At 50.9% G+C, this 14,544-nt stretch overlaps 5 protein-coding genes across 5 annotated transcripts; all 5 read left to right on the forward strand.

Annotated features, from left to right (window-relative positions):
- Positions 1-905: 905 nt before the first annotated feature.
- On the forward strand, positions 906-1,274 carry BROUX77_004733 (uncharacterized protein; the record flags this gene model as incomplete). Its single annotated transcript, XM_073749528.1, has 1 exon — positions 906-1,274. One exon carries the CDS (start codon positions 906-908, stop codon positions 1,272-1,274), a length of 369 nt encoding a protein of 122 aa, XP_073605190.1.
- Positions 1,275-2,062: 788 nt separating this feature from the next.
- Positions 2,063-4,949, forward strand: BROUX77_004734 (uncharacterized protein; the record flags this gene model as incomplete). The annotated part of the gene is made up of 3 exons (XM_073749529.1): positions 2,063-2,581; positions 2,656-3,483; positions 3,834-4,949. The coding sequence occupies 3 exons, from the start codon at positions 2,063-2,065 to the stop codon at positions 4,947-4,949; spliced, it is 2,463 nt and encodes an 820-aa protein (XP_073605191.1).
- Positions 4,950-5,199: 250 nt separating this feature from the next.
- On the forward strand, positions 5,200-6,120 carry BROUX77_004735 (uncharacterized protein; the record flags this gene model as incomplete). The annotated part of the gene is made up of 1 exon (XM_073749530.1): positions 5,200-6,120. One exon carries the CDS (start codon positions 5,200-5,202, stop codon positions 6,118-6,120), a length of 921 nt encoding a protein of 306 aa, XP_073605192.1.
- Positions 6,121-11,831: 5,711 nt separating this feature from the next.
- On the forward strand, positions 11,832-12,080 carry BROUX77_004736 (uncharacterized protein; the record flags this gene model as incomplete). The annotated part of the gene is made up of 1 exon (XM_073749531.1): positions 11,832-12,080. The coding sequence occupies one exon, from the start codon at positions 11,832-11,834 to the stop codon at positions 12,078-12,080; it is 249 nt and encodes an 82-aa protein (XP_073605193.1).
- Positions 12,081-12,625: 545 nt separating this feature from the next.
- Positions 12,626-13,876, forward strand: BROUX77_004737 (uncharacterized protein; the record flags this gene model as incomplete). Its single annotated transcript, XM_073749532.1, has 1 exon — positions 12,626-13,876. The coding sequence occupies one exon, from the start codon at positions 12,626-12,628 to the stop codon at positions 13,874-13,876; it is 1,251 nt and encodes a 416-aa protein (XP_073605194.1).
- Between the last annotated feature and the right edge of the window lie 668 nt (positions 13,877-14,544).

The following is a 14,544-nucleotide window of genomic DNA, read 5'->3' on the forward strand; positions in this document are numbered from 1 at the left end:
CGCTGCGTCCCGGGATGAACCACGAGATTCATCCAACTGTCCCCGACTCGGAAGCTCCCTGGGGACCACTGTACAGCCTTTCCCATGATGAGTTGATTGTACTACGCCAAACGTTACTGAACCTACTGAAGAAGAAGTTCATTCGAATGAGTAGTTCCACTGCTGCTGCCCCCATCTTGTTCGTCAAGAAACCTGGCGGTGGACCCAGATTTTGTGTGGACTATCGACTGCTGAACAAGCTGATGAAGAAAGACCGCTACCCGTTGCCTAATTTCAAAGAGACTCTACGCCAAATCAGTCGTTCCTAGCGGTTCACTAAGCTCGATGTCGTTGCAGCCTTCCACAACATCCGTATCGAGCCAGTCTCGGGCGGGACAGTCAAAACCCTCGTTCTACCTGCCACATTTTACGCCCCCACTTTCCCGTGCAATCTCGTGTCCTACGATCTGCTGAAGAGACGCGGCGCATACTGGGACGGCAAAAACGACCTCCTCCGCCAACAATCCGATGACGCCGTGATCTGCCGCCTGTACAAAAGAAACGACACTTTCTTTTTCGACTCTGGTAAGAGCCAAAGATTAAACAGAAACCCCTGTCCCGAATCACAGCTGTCCCGGGGAAACCCAAAACACATATGCACAGATAGTGAAAAATGGGAGGGGGGGTGGCTTACACCACTCCTCCAAGCCACTTTGAAAAAGAAGAAATTCAAAATCACACGGGAAGCCCCGACCCCAAAATTCCAAGCGAGACCGTTATAAATCACACCGGGATACCCCGACCCCAGAGTCCACAGCGATACTGCTAAAAAGAGATTAAAAAACTGACAAACCTAAAAAGGGGAATCCATCGGACCAGTCACCGTCCCCCCGGCTCCCTGTAGGCCACCCTGGGCGATCACCGCCATGAACTCCCAAGACTCCAAGATTGCGGTCACCACAAACCAGTATGGCCCCCCCGTCTCCAGGAATTGTCGCTACGCCACGCCCAAGATTTGGCACCGTCGTTACCGACACTGCGGCCCTGAACCGCTAAAACGCGCAGTCACGGCATGCCGAAACATGCTTGTCATCTCCACTATCATGGAGGACGAGTGCAAGTGCATGGAGTGCACCGTAAATGTCTGGCCCGTTGTTCTGTGCGACCGCAATATGGCCACTCTGGTGCATACGATTTCAGATCTAGTCAAGATGATCAATGCAGCTCACATCACAAATGTCCACACAATCGAATCGAACAATAAGTTAAACCAGACACCATCATCGCGGTCATGAGACATCACGGGCTGGAAATGGACTTCTCGGCTCCCTATGCACAAGAACACAATGGCGCTGCGGAGCGGGTAGGGGGTGTGCTCAAGAAACGCTTCAGGTGTCTATCGATCGATTCTGAACTGCCGTCGAAGCTATGGCCTGAACTTATTGGAACGGCAGCATACAATCACGAGACGTGACCTTTGACGAGTCTCTTATCTGGTGTAAGCTTCCAGAGGACCAGGTTACGAAATGCGAATAATTGGACTCGCCACCTGGCTACGAACTGCTCCCAGTTCATGACACGGAACTGCGCCTAGCCCTGCAACCCGTCAACAAGGCGATCTTTGGCTTACGGGAATCACCTGCTCTTTTCCAAGCTCTAATGAATAGCATCATCCTGAAAGTTACGGATATGGAGCTAATTCCAGAAGAGCCCTCCATGTATGTCAGTGCGGACGGAAATCGCATCATCTGCTTCTGGGTGGACGATTGGCTTGAGATACACACAAAGGACGGGGAAACCGTGGCGCGCGCGGAGGCAACGGTGCAGGCGATACACCGAGAGATCACCTCGACAGGAGGCGGACCGCTGAGCACCTACGTCGGTGTCACGTATCGACGGACGGAAAGAGGCTTCCAAGCATCGCAGACGCCATACATCGAAACCACAGCTGTTGAGTTTGGCTCTAAAATGCTAGGCCGGAAGCCCCTGTCGTGACCCATGTGCAAACCACCGTCTGCCGAGAAATCCCTCTTCTGAGGTCGACATCCTGCTAAAGAAGGACTACCAGCGGCTACTTGGCTCGATGCTATGGCTGTCTACCAACACTCGTCTGGATATCTCCTTTGCAGTGTCTATGCTGGCGGAGCACTCGGCAAACCCCCCGCCGGCCCACTGGAACAGCTTGGTAGACATCCTCGTCTACGTGAACCATATCAAGGAAGCGTACCTCTGCATGGAGCCAAGTGTGACGGACCAAAACTTTGAGATTTGCAGTGATGCCAGCCATGCTGACCGGAACGAATGCCGGAGTACACAGGGGCTCCTGGCTAAGATTGGCGGGTCTCCCATCCTCTGGAGGTCAAACAAGCAGACTGTGGTCGCCACATCGACTTCCGAAGCTGAACTGGTCGCCTGTGCTGCGGTCTGCAAGGAGGCCAAATGGCTATTCTGCGTGGCAACACGGCTCGGCCTAAGAACCCCGGAGCGTATGGTCCTCAAGTGCGACAACTTGCAGACGATCAAATCCTTGGAGTCAGCACATGCACCTCAGACATCTCGCATACGGCACGCGGACCTCGCAAATCATTGGCTGCGCAAACAAGTTGAGGATTATTACAAATAGGGCCCAAGGAATCCTTAGGGTTCTAGACAGCCAACGACTCGAGACAATGATAGGTTCTCGGGGTGGACAAACGTCCCAAGCCCAAGATTCCGGATATCCCTCTGTTCAGCGGCAAGAGAGCCGAGTACCTCGTTTGGGCCATGTACGCCCGCCAAAAGATCGCGCGTGACGGTCCCTCCATCGGTGATGACGGCGACCAGTACACTTACCTGTTTGCCCGCATGGCCACCGAAGCCCAGAACCTTGTCGCTGTCTACTTCGCCCGTGGCCTTGAGATGGGCTACACCGCTGCCACTTTCCTCGCATACCTGGACAGAATGTTCATCGACCCGTATGCTGCCGAGCGCGCCTCCACGCAGCTCCAGAACCTCCGCCAGCGGGATAACGAGCCGTTCGCTCTTTTCCTGCCCAAGTTCGAGAAGTTGCTCGGCGAAGCTGGTACTGACTCCGACCGTGCCAGCATCTCTATCCTGCGCACCGCCCTCTGTCCAGAACTGCGTCGGGCCATGGCGAACCCGAGGACGGATTACACCTACGAGGATTACAAGTCCGAGTTGTTTACCGTCTCTTCCAAGCTGGAGGAATGCAACGCCCTCGAGCGTTCTTCCAGCAGGATAACCCCGTCCTTCCCTGCCAACCCTGTACCTGTCCGCCACCCCGACGCCATGGATTGGACCCCCACCGTTACCACCACGGCCCTGAAGCCATTGACCGACGAGGAGCGCGAGCGCCTCCGTCGCAACCGTGCCTGTTTCCGCTGCCGGCAGACTGGCCACCTGCGTCAGAACTGCCCGCTCAACCTTGCCCCTACCACCGTCCCTGCCGTTTTGCCAACCTTCCCCAAGGAGAGAAGATTGCCCGAGAAGAAATGGGGGCAAGAGGTACCTACACAGATATAACTTTAAACAGAACTTGTTTGATCTCTGCCTTCGTTGACTCGGGATGCCTTTGCATCGCAACTGTCTCTCCGCCACGCTCCACGACATTGAGAAAGCCCTCAAAGCCAAGATATACACCGACTCCCGCACCAATTGCCCTGACTGGCTGCTTCCCGTTATGGACGCCTTCGATAGGAAGAAAGCCTCCCTGTTTCCGCCACACCGTACCGGAATCGACACTGAGATCCGCCTCAAGCCCGACGTGTCCCCTCCCACTTCGCTGTTATACTGAGGAGGATTGTTACCCCTTAGCTCTGATCAACGACACCCTCCGTGACATCGCTGCTGCCAAGTACGTTTCCAAAGTTGACGTTATCTCTGCCTTCCACCGCCTCCGTCTGAAAGAAGGCAGTGAAGCCTACACGGCCTTCCGCACCCATCTCGGCGCGTATGAATGGCTAGTTATCCCTTTCGGCCTCACTGATGCTCCTGCTGCTTTCCAACGCTTCATCAACCATGTTCTCTCCCGCTGGCTTGGAATATCCTGCTCCGCTTACCTCGACGGTGTAGTGATTTACAGCTCTGACTCCCGTGAACACCACCGTGACCTAGTCCGCCAAATCATCCGCGCTCTTGGCGATGCTGGCCTGCAACTGGATTGGGACAAAAGCGAATTCGAATCCCCGTCCATCAAGTACCTTGGCTTCATCGTTGAACCCGGCTCCGGCATCCGTGCAGACCCTGACAAAGTCAAGGCTATCCAGGAATGGGAGGCTCCCACGTCTGTCCGCGGAGTCCGTAGTTTTCTTGGGGTTGCCAACTTCTACCGCTGTTTTGTCCCCGAATACTCCACCGTCGCTGCTCCCCTGACTCTGCTGACCAAGAAGGATCAACCCTTCAAGTGGGAAGACGAACAACTCCGTTCGTTTGAAGCTTTGAAGAAGACCCTTGTCTCTGCCCCGCTCCTTGCCACCTTTGACCCTGACCTCCCCACCATCGTTGAAGCCGATGCTTCCGGCTGGGCCCTGGGAGGTTCCCTCAGACAGCAAGGTGCTGATTCTCTTTGGCGTCCCGTTGCCTACTTCTCGCGAAAGCTTAGCCCAGCGGAAGTCAACTATCCTATCCACGATAAGGAAATGTTGGCCATCCACTCCTGCCTCCGCGCCTGGCGCTCCTACCTCGCTGGCATCCCGTTCGAAGTACACACCGACCACCAGAACCTTTTGTACTTCCAGAAGCAAAGAACCCTGTCAGAACGCCAACGCCGCCGGGCCCATGAATTGTCCGAGTTCGACTTTCGGTTAATTCATCGACCCGGCGTTACTCAAGTGACCTCCGATGCCCTTTCCCGCCGCGACCAAGATCTGCCCCAAGACCTCTCCGATGAACGCCTCCAGTCCCGTGTCCACCAAGTTCTCCGCCCTGACGGGCCCTGTAAGGCTTTACGGTCTAAAGGAGAACGCTTTTAGAACAGCAGAAATAAATTAAGAAACAGATAAAGAGAAAAAGACTAATGTACAAGAAAACGGGCGGAAACAGCACTATCTATATACGCGCGGTAGAGGTTTGACGCGTACCCTTGACAACGGCGGTGTGCACACGGGTTTGGCAGGCGGTGAGTAACGGCGGTATGTAAGGCGGTGTGGACGGCGGTGTAAACAGCGGTGAGGGCGGAGCCTGAGCCTACCTCGATCCATAGATCGTTACACCAAGTTGTGGATGGCACACACCGCCGAACAACAGCGGAAGGCTGAAGAGCGGCACCGAGTCACCTTGGAAGAGATGACGAAGGCCATGATCCAAAACCAAGAAGCGAACTCCCGGCCCAAGATCCCGAAGACGCCGCCGTACAGTGTACAAAAGCTCAAGAAGGATGCTACGTTGGGTGAGGTCGAAGACTGGCTCTCGGGGTTGCAAGAGGTCAACCAGACGTTGGCACCAAACCAACCCGACCGTTTTTATGTCATGTGGGCCTCCAACCAGATGACTCAGGCCATGAGCAAGACTTGGCGCAGCCACAAAGTGGCCAAAGGACTCGAAGACCCAACGTTCGAGGAACTGAAGTCCTTCCTCCGAAAGGAGCACGCCGGTCCGGGACAGAGGAAGAAGGAGACAGTTGCAAACCTGTTAAGCCTGAAACCTGTGGAAAACGAGGATCCATTGGAATTCATGAATGAATACCAGAACCTCCTGTTCCGGATCGAGGAGAGACGGAGACCGGGTGAATGCTTCGAGGCGACCCGAATAGTCAACCTTTTCCCGAACTGGCTGCAAAGAGAGTACATGGGGCAGGACGTCGTGGAATTCGAGAAAGTCGAAGACGTCTGCTACAAGATGAGCAAGTTCTGGAGGGCGGGCTACAAGGAACCCAAGAAGAGCGAGCCCACAAAAGAAAGGCGTGAGACCAAGAAGGCGGGGAAGAAGGCTGTGGAACCAGCAACAGGCCCCAAGTGCTATGCTTGCGGCAAGATGGGCCATATTTCACGTGGATGTCCTTCTTCCAAATCGCTGGTCAAACGAAAAGGTCCTGAGGGAGGCAAGGCTCACGAGTACGAGAGCAGGAAGCCCAAGGTCCAGAAAACAGGGCAGTTTAAGCCGGCCGAGTATTCCTCTAGCGTGGAAGGCTCGGGAAAAGAGTAGAGGTAGTTTCTATGTCCCTTGAGGATCTACCTGTAATTAAAGCTGCACCAGGGACATGTCTCCGTACGAGAGGTTTCGTGAGAGTCGACCACCAGTGGAAGGCCCTACAAGTCGATCTGGACACATGTTCCGAGGTACCCTTAATTGACGTTTCTTTCGCTGAAAAGATGAACTTTGAGAAAGTGAATAATGAAACACATGAATTAAGTGTAGCTGACGAGGGAATAAGCATGAGCGCCAGAGGCACTTACCGTGTATTGGCCAAGCTTGTAGATGAAGAAGGCGTCTCCAGGAGATGCCAACTCATATTTTTTTTTTTTTTTTTTTTTTTTTATTCATTACTCGCATGGAACCTGATAGGGTTATGGCGAGGTGCAGTAAATCTACACATAGCAAGGTACAATAAAACAACATCCAAACTCCAGCAAAAATCAACGACAAAGGAAATACGTCGTGTTCGACACAGTAATTTGTCCAAAGACACAAGCACCAACTCCTCCTCACTCCTCAACTTCCTCCACTCTCCTCCCACCACTACTTTCTCTTGTCCCCACACCTTCTACCCAGGCCTTCGTGCAAAAACCCGTCTTGCGAACAAACTTCAGCAGCACCTCGGTTCCGTTATTCGTATTGAAAAGCGTCGGAAGATCTAGCGACTTGGGACTCAATGCCATGGCCATCTCTTGACGCTCTGCAGAAAATGCGGCGCAGTGCAGCAGCACATGCTCAACGCTCTCGCTTTCATGTTCTTGACAGCGGCGGCACCGGTCCGAGTCCGTCTTCTTGATGAGCAGCAGGTAGGGCAACAAGTTGCCTTTACCCACCTTCATCTGGAAGTACGCCGAGGTGAGCCATCTTGGTCCGGAAACCTTAGGCGCCTTAGCACGGAGAACTGGATCACCACCGATGGTACGCAGGTAGTGCGAGCCGTGGGAGGGACCAGCGGCGGTGTCTCGCTCAAAAGCCCAGAGAGTCTCCCACTTGTCCATGGTAAACCTCCTAACCCTAGCGAAGACACTGCCCAGTGAGCTGAACTTGCGTTCATCATCACTCTCGAGAGCCTGGCGTGCAACCGCGTCTTATTACGGATAGGGCCCAAGGAAACCATTAGGGTTCTAGAAAGCCAACGACTCAGGACAATGATAGGTTCCAGAGGTGGACAGTCAGGCCTGCGCGGATATACGGCCGGGAGGAGAGGATAGAACTCTCTAGGTCGTATGGTCGGTTTGAGGTAAAGAGGCACACTCAACTAATTGATCTTATAACACACGGAAGGGAATAAACAATCACAGGAACACTGAGGTAACGAAGACGACAGAAGGTACTGATGCAATGAAGGCTATCAAGAAACAAGTGATAATTAAAGATATAGTACTAAAGAAGAAGGTACTATCGAAGAAGTGATACTATAAACTAGTATACAAAGAAGAATGGCAAAAGGGGTGTATGTGATTGTTAAGCTTGGGGAGCAAGAGTTAACCTGATCACACAGGGCAGAAGGCAACGCTATTTAAGGCGTTGCAGATTCTGACAACAGAGATCTTCCCAAGCTAGAACCAAATCACAGATAACCGAAAGTGGGGACATACGTAACTCAACGTTACCAGACGCTACTATCAAACCGGATGTTAGTTCACGAGATAAACCAACACGGCAGCAGCAGAACTGAAAATCCCTCAAGACACCCAGGCAACGATATGTCGCGTTACAGCGATATCGGCCTAACAGGTGTGGGCCCCACGCTCAAACGCTGTTGACACAAAAGGAACGAGAATAGCAGTCAACTCAGAATAAGCTGCATCAACTGCAGAGTACCGAGTTACCTAATAGCGATGATCTATAGTGTGCAAGCCGGCCACACCCGAGTAGATAAACCGGAGTGACACCTCAAGGTTACACAGACCACCAAGTGGTATAACCGTATCATCATACGTCCTTGGAACATTAGCGTGACACAACGGAAGCGGGGTAAGGTGCCAGGCATAACCCTATGCAATGGCAATGGCAAGAATGGCTATTCATGACAGTATGCTCCTTTTAAATGACTGATTTCCACAGCAGTACTAAGATCGCCACATCCTAGACTAGAATCAAGTCGGAGAATTCGCAAAAGGAAGCCGGGCATCTAGGGACACGGAAGTCCACCGGGCTTTGCAGAATCGGAACAGAAGGAATAAGCCAACCATACGGGTCTAGACACAGCATGACTCCGCAGGCAAGAATTGTAGATCTCGATGCACCAACAACATCGTGACGTATAGGGGATCAACGGAATCCCTAGCATGAAAGCTTGTACATCTGATCAACATAAAACAAGGCCTTGAAGTGCAACGACAACTTCGTAAGGGCCTCGTGTCCACAGACAAGAGGAAGGTAAAAAAGAATGGGAATAACGAAAGGCAACCTCATCAACCGAGGGGCAGCACCAAGGATCTTAAGTGGGAATAAGTTGAGAACGCAGCTCAGTACCCGCAAAGGCAAAGGTTTTTCAACCTTGTTGTCCTCCCTAGTTATGGCATTGGTCATAGAAGTAAGAGCCAGGCCTGTAGGTTATAACAAACAACAATCGCTCAGTTCCATAGCCCATAAATCTGTTGCCTGCAAGATGCAGAAGGTCCCCTGAGAACTACCAAGTTCTGGTAACAAGTGTACACCAGAGTGGCTACTCAGTTGGCACAATCATCAATCGCCGCGACATAATCGCCTCCACAATAGCTAAGAACCCCCTGGGACATGGTTCGATGGATGTAAACGAACACGATTCCGGTTGTGGGAGAATAGACTAACATGTGTAATGGGGACTCATCATCGATCGGGTAATTGGTATATGACAACAGACAGCATGGAAACAAAGACGTGCAGGATCCGTAAAGAGTATTGGTGAAAGGGGAAAACAAGAAATTGGTAAAGTCAGCTTGTCAAACTTGGCAGTATTTCAGCACAAGATACAAGACTGGCCTGCACCACCATAGGCAGGACTTCGAAGAGGGACATCGTGTTTCTTTTAACGAGAAGAAAAACAACAAGATATTGTCCAAAAGAGAGAGGCAGAGAGTAGGCCCAAGTGAAGACACAAAGAGGTCGCAGAAAGGAGACATAGAGTAGTCGCAAGTAGACGTAACAGAGTCGAAGAAAGTAACAGGCAAGAGAGCTGTCCAAAGTAGAGGACACAGAACATGTCACAAGAAGTAGACGTATAGTGGTCGTAAGTAGACACAACAACAGCCGAAAGAAAATAGTCCGAACAGTGGCCTAACGCATTAGACACAACTGTGGCACGAAGACTAGACATAACTGTCAAGAAGTGGGACAGAAGCGAGCTGTTAACAAAGCGAGTAGACAGCAACTGTCAATACCCAGACAGACACGGGCTGTCAGCAAAGCGAGTAGATATAAACTATCAATACCCGGACAGACACGAGCTGTCGGCAATTATAACCCAGCAGGGGTCAAACGCAAGCACCATAGTGGTCAAAGAAGAGACACAAAAAAAGCAGTCGCCGATGGACACACGGTGTCACAAGGAAGAGGCATTAAGAGGTGTCAACCCAAAGAACAGACACGAGCTGTTCGTAGAACCAACGAGCTCAGCAAAGAACAGACACTAGCTGCTGATATCATATAAATAGACCCAACAGGAGTCAAAACAATTAGGCAAGACAAAGGCCAAGAAATACAGACACAGAGGTCTAAAAACAGACATAAACTGTCCAAGAAATCCCACAAGAACTCAATAACATGCTTTGGCACAATGGCAGGTGTGTGAGTAAACTCAACAACAACACTTTATACACTCAGGTACCATGTTGTAACTCAAAGTAATCTGGGAGTTGGCAACATCATTGCTGCAAGCCAAAAGGTGCATAGCTGGTAGACATGGCTTTCTGGAAACCCCCGTTCAGATGTGGCAAGTTGTAACGACTGGTTGATGCGGGACCAAATGAACAGCTTATAAAATAAGGTAGTTGACCGCCCGTAAATCAACAGAAGATCGTACACTGCCTGGTTCCCGAGGACAAAGAATCGGAGAAGCCAACACTGAAGAAGTAGGGGCAATGAAGCCACGTGTGAGCATGCCATCCAGGTTTTGCTTGACAAGTTGCAAATTTAGATGTGCATCATCAGACGGAAGAGTATTGATATGTTCGGCAGTCGAGACAAGATTAACAGCATGACCTGCGTCTTGACAAGAGGTGGTTGAAGGTACACCATCCCGCAAGAACACCGGACGCAAATCATAATAACTGTCCGAACTGCATTCGGGATATCGCTTGTGCACTTGTTCTAGCCGTAGGTCATCCTGATCAACAGGATCGAGAACCTGCTCAGCGGTAGTGCGGTGAGCCCGCCGGTTCTCATTGCTTGCAGTGGAACGCAAAGCTTGAGACGACATTAGCCTAGAGGAACAAAGTGCTTCAACGAAATTAAAGGAGCTGGGACAGAGACAGTGCCATCAACTGACTGTCCACAGAAGAAGAGAAGTAGATTGAGAAATGGAATCAACTAAGAACCAGAAAGAGCCGAGTTATGACTAGCGGACGAAGAAGGTTGTGTAACAACAGCAGCGCTAGTATGATCATAGGAAGACGGGATATCGGCCGTAGTCGAGAGCCGGAACGAAAAGAAGAATAAGGTGTGCTAAAGAATAACAAAGAGTTGGAAGAATGTGTGAGTCTTTAAATGAAGCTTAACAAAATATTACGGATAGGGCCCAAGGAAACCATTAGGGTTCTAGAAAGCCAACGACTCAGGACAATGATAGGTTCCAGAGGTGGACAGTCAGGCCTGCGCGGATATACGGCCGGGAGGAGAGGATAGAACTCTCTAGGTCGTATGGTCGGTTTGAGGTAAAGAGGCACACTCAACTAATTGATCTTATAACACACGGAAGGGAATAAACAATCACAGGAACACTGAGGTAACGAAGACGACAGAAGGTACTGATGCAATGAAGGCTATCAAGAAACAAGTGATAATTAAAGATATAGTACTAAAGAAGAAGGTACTATCGAAGAAGTGATACTATAAACTAGTATACAAAGAAGAATGGCAAAAGGGGTGTATGTGATTGTTAAGCTTGGGGAGCAAGAGTTAACCTGATCACACAGGGCAGAAGCAGAACTGAAAATCCCTCAAGACACCCAGGCAACGATATGTCGCGTTACAGCGATATCGGCCTAACAGGTGTGGGCCCCACGCTCAAACGCTGTTGACACAAAAGGAACGAGAATAGCAGTCAACTCAGAATAAGCTGCATCAACTGCAGAGTACCGAGTTACCTAATAGCGATGATCTATAGTGTGCAAGCCGGCCACACCCGAGTAGATAAACCGGAGTGACACCTCAAGGTTACACAGACCACCAAGTGGTATAACCGTATCATCATACGTCCTTGGAACATTAGCGTGACACAACGGAAGCGGGGTAAGGTGCCAGGCATAACCCTATGCAATGGCAATGGCAAGAATGGCTATTCATGACACCTTCTACGTCCTTTTACGACTTGGCCCCCTACATCATATTGCGATCTTCTTTTTCGCTACAGCCCTACAGTTCTACAGCTCTACAGTTCTTTACAGCCACAGGTACAGATACAGCTTTTACAGATTGCATTGCCCCTACAGTTCTCAACAGTCTTATCGCTTATTTTCCCCAAACCCGTTATCAATCTTCATCACATATTATTTTTTACTGTTACACAAACTCTCAACATGAGTGGCCGCACCACCGACGACATGCGGGCCGCTTACGCAAGCTCCTCTGTCCCCAGTGTTGACAGCACTGAGGACAAATATGCTCAACGGTTCGCCAAGCTGGAGAGCAAGTTTGCCAAGATGCTGGCTATGCTGGAGAACCAGAGTGAAGCCGCCCAGCAGGCAGCCGCCCAAACCCAAGCCTCCCAAGCAGCGCTTGTGCCGTTTAATGTTAGTGTAAGATTGTTTGAATCAAGGACCAGCTAAGGTCTCAGCACTAGGGTTGATACCCAACGAGGAAGCTGAGATCCCAGCAAGATGAGACAACAAACGGGAATAGAGTGAGTCCGTTTTGGAAACGGCTAGGAGAGGGTTGAGGTCACGTACTAGGAAGGCAACCTAGCACTAGGAACCAAATCCCTGGAATGTAAGGAACCCGAGACGGGAGTATGAGGGATAAAGTAACCAAGGTTACTAATCCAATACGAAGGAGATAACAGGGGGCCATACAAATGTGTGGGTCCCCGAAAACCTATAAGAAACGAAAGGAGTAGCAACAAAACGAAACTTGGATCTCTTGGAGGACAAGTTGAAGTTTGCGTTTACGAGATACCTATCTTCAGATCGTTAAGTTCTACACATTCTATTGACCGATTAGTTAAAACTTCTACACCCATTCAATACACCACCACCCACCATATTACATTCTTCAACTTCTACGCGTTTGGCTCTAGAAGTTTGACTTTCTTTTCAACCCCATCCTATTCCTCTTTTTACAAAGACTTTATTCTTTTTCTTTCTCTTCTTTCGCAATGGCTCCCAAGAAGATGACCCGTGGCGTTGCCAACAAGACCAACCAGGAGGTAGTCCCCTCCGGAGTGAACGTCTCCGAAACTCAGTCTGTTAGGGTTGAGGAGAGTTCAGGCAACAGTGCCACACTTCCCGAACCTCAGGGGTCCGGAAGTGTAGATGTTCTCACCGAACTCGTGTCGGACCCCTCTCTGTCTCCTGCCTCCGAGTTTAGCGAGGCAGAAGAAGAGGACGTCGCGCGGGTGCCACGTGAGAAATCCGTGGAGCCGGAATCCAGAGGGGTTCCGAGCTCAACCTCTGACGAGGAACCGCCTACGTGGGCCAAGTTGTGGATGGCACACACCGCCGAACAACAGCGGAAGGCTGAAGAGCGGCACCGTGTCACCTTGGAAGAGATGACGAAGGCCATGATCCAAAACCAAGAAGCGAACTCCCGGCCCAAGATCCCGAAGACGCCGCCGTACAGTGTACAAAAGCTCAAGAAGGATGCTACGTTGGGTGAGGTCGAAGACTGGCTCTCGGGGTTGCAAGAGGTCAACCAGACGTTGGCACCAAACCAACCCGACCGTTTTTATGTCATGTGGGCCTCCAACCAGATGACTCAGGCCATGAGCAAGACTTGGCGCAGCCACAAAGTGGCCAAAGGACTCGAAGACCCAACGTTCGAGGAACTGAAGTCCTTCCTCCGAAAGGAGCACGCCGGTCCGGGACAGAGGAAGAAGGAGACAGTTGCAAACCTGTTAAGCCTGAAACCTGTGGAAAACGAGGATCCATTGGAATTCATGAATGAATACCAGAACCTCCTGTTCCGGATCGAGGAGAGACGGAGACCGGGTGAATGCTTCGAGGCGACCCGAATAGTCAACCTTTTCCCGAACTGGCTGCAAAGAGAGTACATGGGGCAGGACGTCGTGGAATTCGAGAAAGTCGAAGACGTCTGCTACAAGATGAGCAAGTTCTGGAGGGCGGGCTACAAGGAACCCAAGAAGAGCGAGCCCACAAAAGAAAGGCGTGAGACCAAGAAGGCGGGGAAGAAGGCTGTGGAACCAGCAACAGGCCCCAAGTGCTATGCTTGCGGCAAGATGGGCCATATTTCACGTGGATGTCCTTCTTCCAAATCGCTGGTCAAACGAAAAGGTCCTGAGGGAGGCAAGGCTCACGAGTACGAGAGCAGGAAGCCCAAGGTCCAGAAAACAGGGCAGTTTAAGCCGGCCGAGTATTCCTCTAGCGTGGAAGGCTCGGGAAAAGAGTAGAGGTAGTTTCTATGTCCCTTGAGGATCTACCTGTAATTAAAGCTGCACCAGGGACATGTCTCCGTACGAGAGGTTTCGTGAGAGTCGACCACCAGTGGAAGGCCCTACAAGTCGATCTGGACACATGTTCCGAGGTACCCTTAATTGACGTTTCTTTCGCTGAAAAGATGAACTTTGAGAAAGTGAATAATGAAACACATGAATTAAGTGTAGCTGACGAGGGAATAAGCATGAGCGCCAGAGGCACTTACCGTGTATTGGCCAAGCTTGTAGATGAAGAAGGCGTCTCCAGGAGATGCCAACTCATATGTTGGGGCGTGAACAGGCCTGAGGGCAGCCCACTATTAATGTCGCGTATGGCGCTGGCCAAGTTGGGCACAGTCGTAGACACGGTGAGTGTTAAGGTGTGATTACGCTAAGCTGGATCTTCACAGAAAGGGACACAGAGGGACAAAGATCTCGAATTGAAGAACAAAACTAAACTCTCTAAATGGTGTAGAAACAATGCGACTATTTATCCTGTTGGAAAGGGAGGCAACCGACGATCGGCGGCGACGACAACTAGTTCCTCTAGGAAGTGCCGTTAGTCTTGGTTCTGGTCTGGCATTAGTTTTGCCGTACCAGCGCCGGACTAGTCCTTCGAGGATACGCCGTTAGTGTTGGTGTCG

Source organism: Berkeleyomyces rouxiae (genome assembly GCF_048999995.1).
Source record: "Berkeleyomyces rouxiae strain 22BRR77 chromosome Unknown BrBRR77_ptg000004l, whole genome shotgun sequence".
In the NCBI taxonomy this organism is placed as follows: Eukaryota; Fungi; Ascomycota; class Sordariomycetes; order Microascales; family Ceratocystidaceae; genus Berkeleyomyces; species Berkeleyomyces rouxiae.